Here is a 9,272-nt window from a genome sequence, read left to right as displayed (position 1 = left end):
CAGATCCTGGCACCCAGGAATGGATTCTAGTACCCAGTGTGGATCTTGGCACCTCGAGATGGATCCTGGCACCCCAGGCAGACCTTGGCATCGCTGGATGGTCCCTGGCACCTCAAGATGGCACTCAGGCACCCGAGGATGCCTCCTGGCACTGAAGGCCAGACCTCAGCAGCTGAGATGGATCCTGGCACCCAGAGTGATCCTGGTACTGACACTGGCACCAGGGTACAGATCCTGGCACCACGGGATGGGTCCTGACACCAAGACACAGATCCTGGCATCCAGGCAGGACCTTGGTACCCAGGGACAGATCCTGGCACCCCTGGGATGGATCCTGGCACCCCCGGGTGGTCCATGGCATCCTGGGTGGCTCCTGGGATGGATCCTGGCACCCATGGGTGGTCAATGGCATCCTGGGTGGCTCCTGGCACCTTTGTCCAGGTGCCCCCACCCCAGCGGGCAGCAGCAGCTGCTGGCACTGGCAGCTGCCAACCAACCTCCAGACTTCAGAAAGCTTTATTGTGGTACTGGCAGGAGGTGCCAGGGCAACCCCCTCCCCATTTCCCACCCCCAGCTCCAATGGGGCACAGCAGGGAGCAGGGGAGGGCAGGACGGAGAGGGCAGGGACTGGGCACAGGCAGGGGGGCAGGGGTGGGCAGGACTCAGAGGGCAGGGACTGGGCACAGTGGGGGGGGTGGGGAGGAGGCTTGGAGGCCTCGCTGGGCGCTGGCTCAGGGTGCCCTGGGGGAGGGGTGGGTAAGGGCAGGTCGGGGCGGTGCCAGCTGCTGCCGCTCCGCGGGGGGCACCCTCGGGGGGGGGCTCAGCTCGCCAGGACGTCAGAGGACTCCGACACCAATTTGCCATCTCTGGTCTCGATCTTCTTGATGACAATGGCACGAGGCTTGGCCAGGGGGCAGCTCTCCAGGGCAGGCGGTGCCAGGGAGTACCCAGAGCTGGCAAAGGAGGTGCCAAAGCTCCCCCCGAGTCCCCCCCCGTAGCTCCCTCCAAAGGCAGTTCCTGGAGGGGAAGGAGCAGCTGTGAGGTGCTGGTGCCCACCCCCACCACGGCTTGCCTGAGTGGTGGCACCCAAAGGGGGGTCCTGGGCACCCCAACCCCCCTGGCAAAGCTCACCTGAGTACCCAGAGGTCTTGGTGTGGATGCTCAGATTCTGCATGCCCGACTCCAGCCTGGCAGAGACAGTGGGAGGCAAAAGGGGCACAGATGCTGAGCAGTGGGGGGAGGGCTCAGGGAGTGGAGGGGTGGCAGAGGGGCACAGGGGCCTCCTGGGCATGGGCATGGAGCTGTGGGTGCCCATGGGATGCCCATGGGATGCAGGGTGCCCATGGGATGAGTGATGTGGGATGCAGGATGCAAGGTGCCCATGGGGTGCAGGGTGCCCATGGGCTGAGGGATGTGTGATGCCCATGGGATGCCCATGGGATACAGCATGCAGAGTGTCCACAGGGTGCCCATGGGATATAGGACACCCATGGAATGCAAGATGTGAGGTGCCCATGGGCCGAGGGATGTCGGATGCCCATGGGATGCAGGGTGCCCATGGAATGTGAGATGTGGGATGCCCATGGGACAGAGGCTGCTGGGTGCCCGTGGGCTGAGGGGCGTGGGATGCCCATGGAAGGCAGAGTGCAGGGTGCCCATGGGCTCAGGATGTGGGGTGCAAGACTCAGGGTGCCCCCTGGCTGCAGGATACAGGCTCTGGGTCCCAGCACATCACCCCTTGGGTGCCTCCAGTGCCACCCACCTGCTCTCCTCGCCCTCCAGCAGCTTCCTGTAGGTTGCAATCTCGATGTCCAGTGCCAGTTTGACGTTCATCAGCTCCTGGTACTCGCGCAGCTGCCTGGCCATGTCCTGCTTGGCCTTCTGCAGGGCTGCCTCCAGCTCTGCCAGCTTGCCCTTGGCATCCTTCAGCGCCAGCTCCCCGCGCTCCTCCGCCTCGGCGATGGAGGTCTCCAGGCTGGCTCGCTGGGGGGGAGGGGGGGCGGAGGGGGAAGGGGTCAGGTGGAGAAGGGGCTGGGGAGGGTCCCCCCAAGCTCCAGCACGCCCCATGGCACAGCACCTCCCAGTACCCATCCCCTGTATCCCTGTGCCTGCCAGCAGCCCCCATGCTCTGCTATCCCCCACCTCCCGGCGCCACCAGTGCCCCCTGCCCCCAGTATCCCTCCTGCACCCCCACCCCTGGGCTATGGGCCCCTCGTCTGTGGGCACTGGGGGTCCGGGGGAGGTCCTGTGGTCATTCGAGAGGTCCATGGTGGGGGTCTGTGGGCACTGGGGGGGGCCACGGTGGGGTCTGCCCTGGGTCCAGCAGGCCCTGGCTGGGGGTGGCAGAGGGGTCTCAACGCCCAGAGGGCACAGGGAGGGGTGGGAGGTGGCATCTGCCCGTGGGTGCCGCGCCCAGGGGCGGGGCAGGGCCAGACCTGGCTCTTGAGCGCCTCAATCTCCGCCTGCAGGCGCTGGACTCGGCGGCTCAGGTCGCTGATCTCGCCGCGGGTGCTGCGCAGGTCTGCCCCATGCTTGCCGGCAGTGCTCTTCAGCTCCTCGTACTGCAGGGGCACACAGCTTGGCACGGCGGAGCCCTGCCAGGGAAACGCGGCCCCGCCCCGGCCCCGCCCCGGCCCCGCCCAAGCATGGCCCCGAGCAGCTGCGCAGGGCTTGGACACCTCCAGGGATGGAGACTCCAACACTGCCCCTGGGCAGCCTGGGCCAGGCCTGCAGAACCTCCCAGGGCAGGAATTGTTGCTCAGGGCCAAGCTCCACCTGCCCTGGGGCACCTTGAGGCCATCTCCTCTTGGCCCTTGGCAGCACAGCCCAACCCCCCCCTGGCTCCAGCCTCCTCTCAGGCCCTGCCACAGCCCCACAAGCTCTGCCCTCAGCCTCCTCTCCTCCAGCCTCACCCCCCCCAGCTCCCTCACCTGCTCCTCCCCAGCCTCTCCTCCAGACCCTTCCCCACCTCCACTCCCTTCTCTGCCTCTGCTGCAGCTCCTCACTGCCCTCCTGCCACTCAGCTGCCCAACCCTGCCCTCCCCACTGCCCACTGCAGGGGCACAATCCCTGCCCTGCTCCTGCTGCCCACACCACTGCTGAGGCAGCCCAGGCTGCTGCTGCCCTCCTTGCCCACCTGGGCACCCCCTGGCTCAGCTCCAGCTGCTGCCACCAACCCCCCCCCAGCTCCTTCTTCCCCTGGGGCAGTTCCCATCCCCTCTGCCCCCAGCCTGGAGCCCTCCTGGGCTTGTTGTGCCCCCAGGGCAGGGCCCAGCCCTTGGTGCCCTCATCCCAGTGCCCTCAGCCCTGGCTGCATCCTGCCCAGGGCCTTCCTGAGTATCCTCCGGAGTTACTTTCCCAGGGGTGTCCTCTCCTCCTCTCCTCCTCCTCTCCTCCCCATCCCCCACCATGTTCCACAGCAGCCCAGAAGAACCAGGGAGGAAAACTCCTGCAGGTCCTGCCCGTGCCCAGGGGCAGGCTGCAGGCTGCGGTGGCTCCAAGTTGGCTTTGGAGTTTGGGATCTCTCCCACGCAGGCGCCGCCAGCTGCGGGGCAGGGAGGGGAGGGAGCCTGAGCTGCCTTCATCCCAGAGCCAGGAGGAGCAGGCACAGCCCAGGGGGCAGCTCGGAGCAGCTCTTCCCTGCTGGCACTCAGCTTGAGCTGCTCTCATGGAATGGTTCAGGTTGGAATAAAGACCTCTGAGTGATGGAAACCAAGTCCTGAGCCAGCACAGCCACCGAGACGTGCCCCAGGATGCCAGGGCTATGTGGGCTGGTGGTGGAGCTCACCTTGGCAGGGTCCATGGCACAGTGGTGTTCACCTTGGCATGGTATTTGGCACGCTGGAGGAGCTCACCTTACCCTGGCATAGGCACACTGGAGGAGCTCACCTTGCCCTGGTACTGGCACGCTGGAGGAGCTCACCTTGCCCTGGTACTGGCACGCTGGAGGAGCTCACCTTGCCCTGGTACTTAGCACACTGGAGTAGCTCACCTTGCCCAGGTACTTGGCATGCTGGAGGAGCTCACTTTGACCTGGCACTGGCACGCTGGAGGAGCTCACCTTGCCCAGGTACTTGGCATGCTGGAGGAGCTCACCTTGCTCTGGCACTGGCACGCTGGAGGAGCTCACTTTGCCCTGGCACTGGCACGCTGGAGGAGCTCACCTTGACCTGGTACTGGCATGCTGGAGGAGCTCACCTTGCCCTGGCACTGGCACGCGGAGGAGCTCACCTTGCCCTGATACTGGCACGCTGGAGGAGCTCACCTTGCCCTGGCACTGGCATGCTGGAGGAGCTCACCTTGCCCTGGCACTGGCACGCTGGAGGAGCTCACCTTGACCTGATACTGGCACGCTGGAGGAGCTCACCTTGCCCTGGCACTGGCACGCTGGAGGAGCTCACCTTGACCTGGTACTGGCATGCTGGAGGAGCTCACCTTGCCCTGGCACTGGCACGCGGAGGAGCTCACCTTGCCCTGATACTGGCACGCTGGAGGAGCTCACCTTGCCCTGGCACTGGCATGCTGGAGGAGCTCACCTTGCCCTGGCACTGGCACGCTGGAGGAGCTCACCTTGCCCTGGCACTGGCATGCTGGAGGAGCTCACCTTGCCCTGGCACTGGCACGCTGGAGGAGCTCACCTTGACCTGATACTGGCACGCTGGAGGAGCTCACCTTGACCTGGTACATGGCCTCGGCCTCGGCGCGGCTGCGGTTGGCGATCTCCTCGTACTGAGCCTTCACCTCGGCGATGATCCCGTCCAGGTCCAGGCTGCGGCTGTTGTCCATGGAGAGCACCACGGAGGTGTCCGAGACCTGCCCCTGCAGCTCCCGCAGCTCCTGCGGCGGCAAGGCAGGGGTGGGGGGGAGGGGTGGGCATGAGAGTGGGATAGGGACTGGGGGCAGGGACGGGGGCGGCGCTGGGCACCGAGCAGGTGGTGCCCCCGGCGGGAGCTGCCCCCCGCACCTCGTCGTAGAGCTGCCTGAGGAAGTTGATCTCATCGGTCAGGCTCTCCAGGCGCGACTCCAGCTCCACCTTGGTCATGTAGGCTTCGTCCACGTCCTGGGGACAGGCAGCTTGGCACACCCTTGCTGGCCCCTGGCATCCACCCTGCTGTCCCTGGCATTCCCTGTGCTGGCCCTTGGTACCTCCCCACTGGCCTCTGGCATCCCCCTGCTCACTCCTGGTGCCCGCCCTGCTGGCCCCTGGCATCCCCACTCCTGCTGGCCCTGCCAACACTCTCCTGGTCCTGTCACCCCCCTGCGGAGTCTGCGTCCCTGCTGCTGGCCCTGGCACCCCTCTTGTGTCCCTGGCATCCTTCTTGTGTCCCTTGTCACCCCCCTACTGTCCCTGGCACCACACTACTGCCCCTGCCACCCCCCCTGCTGCCCCTCTCAGCACTCTATTGCCTCCTGCCACCCCCCTGCTGCCTCCTGCCACCCCCCTGCCCCGCAGGTGCCCCGAGCTGGTCCCTCCTGACCTTCTTGAGCAGCACAAACTCATTCTCCTTTTCCGTGCGGTTGTTGATCTCCTCCTCGTACCTGGGGGCAGCAGAGGCCTTCAGCTGGCCATGGGGACAGGGGGACAGGGGGACACAAGGATACAGGGTCATGGGGACAAGGTGACACAGGGACAGGAGGACACAGGGACATGGGGACAAGGGGGTGTGGGGGCATAGGGATATGGGGGCAGAGGGGCACAAGGAGGCAGGGTCGTGGGGGCACAGTGATGGGAGGACACAGTGGGATGGGGACAAGGGGACAGGTGGCTGCAGGGACATGGGCACACAGAGCCATGGGGGCAGGCAGCCCTGCAGGGTGCAGCAGGACACAGGGACGCAGGGACATGGGGACATAGGGACATGGGGGGGGCTGCAGGGACACAGGGATGAGGACATAGGAATGCAGAGACACAGGGAAGGAGCTGGGTGGTGAGGCTGGCATGGATGAGAGGTGGCACTGGGCTGGCTGTGGGGTGGCACTGAGCTGGCTCTGTGCTGGCTCTGTGCAGTGGCACTGGGGTGGCTCTCTGAGGTGGCGCTGGGGGGTGGCACAGGGGGGGCCTCTGGGGGGGGGCACTGGGGGGAGGCGCTGGGGGGAGGCGCTGGGGGGGCTCTGTGAGGAGGCACCGGGGGGGGCACTGGGGGGAGGCACTGCGGGGGGCTCTGTGAGGAGGCACGGGGGGGGCACTGGGGGGGGGCACTGCGGGGGGCACTGGGGGGGCTCTGTGAGGAGGCACGGGGGGGGCACTGGGGGGGCACTGCGGGGGGCACTGGGGGGGCTCTGTGAGGAGGCACTGGGGGGAGGCACTGCAGGGGGGCACTGCAGGGGGGCACTGCAGGGGGGCTCTGTGAGGAGGCACTGGGGGGGCACTGGGGGGGGGCACTGGGGGGGGGCTCTATGAGGAGGCACTGGGGGGGCACTGACTTGTTCTTGAACTCCTCCACCAGCCCCTGCATGTTCCCCAGCTCTGCCTCCAGCCGCAGCCGCTCCTGGCCCAGGCCCTCGAGCTGGCGCCGCAGGCTGCCGATGTAGGACTCGAAGAGGGCACTCAGGTTGCTCCTGGAGGTCTTCTGGCCCTGCAGGAGGCTCCATTTGGTCTCCAGCATCTTGTTCTGCTGCTCGAGGAACCGCACCTGGGGGGGCAAAGGCGGGGGGGGGGTCAGCAACAGCCCAGTCCCACCCAGCCCAGCCTGGGGCTGTGGGATGAGGCGGGGAGGGGGCAGTGGAGGGGTGCAAGGGGCAGGGGGTGAGGGGGGTGGGAAGGGGCAGATCTGGGGGTCCTGGGGGCAAGTGGGAGAGATTTGGGTGTTGTTTTGAAAGGTGCAGGGGGTGAGGAAGGGGGCAGGGGTGGGCATCCAGGGGGCAAACTTTGAGGTCTTGGGGACAAATCTGGGGGTCCTGGGAGGCAACCCTGGGGGGCTTGGGGCTGGCTTGCAAGGGCAGAGCAGGAGGGCGAGCAAAGGGGGTGCAGGGTCAGATCTGGGGTCTTGGGGTGCAGCTCTGGGGGTCTTGGGTTCAAGTCTGGGGGCCTTGGGTTCTGGCTTGCAAGGGGCAGAGGGTGAGAGGGTGCAGGGGGTGCAGGGGGTGCAGGGGGTGCAGGGGGTGCAGGGGGCAGATCTGAGGGCCCTGAAGTGCTTCTGGGATGCCCCTGTGGGGTCTGAGATGCAAAGGGGGTGCCAGGGTGCAAGTGACTGGGCTGGGGGTTCCCACCTGGGGTCCCAGGCCGTGGGGTGCCTACCTGGGCACCTTGGGGCGCTGCTGGGTTTGCCCCCGGGGGGATCCCAGTCCCCTCCCAGCACCTCCTGGCGAGGAGCCCAGCCCCAGCCAGCACCCGGAAGCGGGCACTGGGTGCCACTGGGTGTGTGGCACCCACCCTGCTGCCAGCTGCTTCCTCCACGGGGGTGTCCCAGGGCACCCCTCGGGAACAATGCTCTGTGTGTGTCCCCTGCCCCCCACCCCATTCCGTGCCAGCTCCTGCCCCAGCCGCTCCCTGCCCGCGGGCTCCGGCGCCGTGGCCCAGAGTGGGAGGGGACTGAAGTGTCCCCAGGGGGCCAGGAGGACCCCGGGAGGGGTCGAAACGTGCCCAGAGTGGGGCACTGGGTCCCTAGAGAGCAGGTAAGGTCCATGAGGGTCCTCGAGGTGGGGAGGGATGTCCCCAGAGAGGCCAAAAGAGTATCTGATGTCCCCGAGGGGGGCAGGAGGTCCCCACAGAGGGAGTCTGGAGGTCCCTGGTGCCCTAAGAGGGGCAGAATGTCCCCAGGAGGGACAAAAGATGTACAAAGAGGGCAGGAGGTGCTGGGGGGGGAAGTGTGGATGGCCTGGAGGAGACCAGGAGCTCCCCAAGGGGTCCAAACTGGGAGCAGAGGGGTCAGAGAGTCCCCAGGGGTGTTTGGATGTCCCTGAGGAGACAAACACTGCTCCAAGAGGGTCACAATGTCCCCGAGGGGCTCAGAATGGACTTGAAGGGGCCAGGAGGTGCCTGTGAGGCTCAGGAGGGCCCTGAGGGGGTCTCAAAGTCCCCAGGGGGCTCAACAAGGACCTGAAGGGGCCAAAATGTCCCCAAGGGGCTCAGGGGGTACCTAAGAGCTTCCAGGAGGTCTCTTAGGGGGGTGTTGGTGTCCCAGAAATGGCTCAGGGGGTGCTTGAAGGGTCCAGAATGTCTCTGAGGGGCTTAGAAAGGTCCCTTAGGGGGGGTTGGTGTCCCCAAGGGGCTCGGGGGGGGGACCTGAAAGCTCCAGATGGTCCTTAAGGGGGCTTAGAAGGACCCGGGGGGGCGTGAGGGGGGGGGTAATGGTGTCCCAAAGAGCTCGGGGAGTGCTCCAAGGGTCCAGGAGGTCCCTGAGGAGGCTGAGAAGGTCCCAGGATTGGGGGGGGAGGGGGTCCCCAGCCCCTCACCTTGTCGATGAAGGAGGCGAACTTGTTGTTGAGGCTCTTGATCTGCTCCTTCTCCTCCTTGCGCACCCGCTGGATGTTGGGGTCGATCTCCAGGTTGAGGGGGGTCAGCAGGCTCTGGTTGACGCTGACGGCAGCGATGCCGCCGCCGGCGCCCGGCACAACCGCGGGGCCCCGGTAGAGCCCCGAGCCGAAGCGGCTGCCCGCGTAGGAGCCGCCGAAGGCTGCGGCTGTGCTCATCCTCATCCCGGGACCGGCGGTGTAGGAGTGGGAGCTGAAGGAGCGGCCGGGAACGGCCGAGCTGCTCCTCAGGGTCTTCCTGGTGATGGTGACAGACATGGCAGAGGGCAGCAGGGTCAGGAGGGGGCCCGGGGGGGTGGGAGAGGACAGGGAGAGGTTGGGAAATGAGCAGAGAGGTTGGGAGGGGACAGCAAAAAGTTCGGCAGGTGAGCAAAAAAAAAGGTTGGGAATGGAGCAGAAAGGTTGGAAAAGGACAAAAAATGGAACTGACCCCAAAGAGTTGGGAGAGTAGCAAAGATGAAAGGTTGGGAAGCAACCAGCAAGGGAAAGCAGAGCAAAAGGCCTGGGAGAGGACCAGGAAGGTTGGAAGACAACCAAGAGAGGTTGGGAAATGAGCAGGAAAATTGGAAGAGGACCAAAAAAAAAAGGTTAAAAGATAACCAAAAAGGTTCGAAAAGGACCAAAGAAAGTTGGGAGAGGAAAGCTGCAGGAGCGGCGAGAGGAGGCTGGCAGGAGGCTGGCAGGAGGCTGGCAGGAGGCTGGCAGCTGGGCCGGGCTGCAGGACAGGCAGGACGGGTTGAGGAGGACGGATCCAGGGCGGGCTGGAGCCGCTCCCGGTTTATATCCCGGAGCTGGGGGAG

The 9,272-nt window shown here is 66.0% G+C and overlaps 1 protein-coding gene across 1 annotated transcript; it reads right to left on the bottom strand.

The window, feature by feature from the left end:
• Window positions 1-500: 500 nt before the first annotated feature.
• Window positions 501-9,043, bottom strand: KRT8 (keratin 8). Its single transcript, XM_064141704.1, has 9 exons — window positions 8,395-9,043; window positions 6,424-6,632; window positions 5,478-5,538; window positions 4,964-5,059; window positions 4,672-4,836; window positions 2,436-2,561; window positions 1,763-1,983; window positions 1,132-1,187; window positions 501-1,017 (listed from the first exon to the last, which is right to left on the bottom strand). Exons 1-9 carry the CDS (start codon window positions 8,728-8,730, stop codon window positions 821-823), a joined length of 1,467 nt encoding a protein of 488 aa, XP_063997774.1. The 5' UTR covers window positions 8,731-9,043; the 3' UTR covers window positions 501-820.
• Window positions 9,044-9,272: the final 229 nt, after the last annotated feature.

Source organism: Pogoniulus pusillus, unplaced genomic scaffold, assembly GCF_015220805.1.
Source record: "Pogoniulus pusillus isolate bPogPus1 unplaced genomic scaffold, bPogPus1.pri scaffold_64_arrow_ctg1, whole genome shotgun sequence".
NCBI lineage: Eukaryota > Metazoa > Chordata > Aves > Piciformes > Lybiidae > Pogoniulus > Pogoniulus pusillus.
The sequence above is the reverse complement of the archived record's forward strand: the minus strand, read 5'-3'. Positions and strand labels throughout refer to the sequence as shown.

What these genes read in the sequence shown, in the direction of transcription:
- KRT8 (XM_064141704.1), bottom strand. Translation starts at nt 8,730, where the DNA reads ATGTCTGTCACCATCACCAGGAAGACCCTGAGGAGCAGCTCGGCCGTT. An exon ending in AGTTTGTGCTGCTCAAGAAG is followed by an intron (nt 5,060 to 5,477) that starts GTCAGGAGGGAC and finishes GCCTGTCCCCAG; the next exon opens with GACGTGGACGAAGCCTACAT. An exon ending in CTGGAGGGCGAGGAGAGCAG is followed by an intron (nt 1,188 to 1,762) that starts GTGGGTGGCACT and finishes TGTCTCTGCCAG; the next exon opens with GCTGGAGTCGGGCATGCAGA.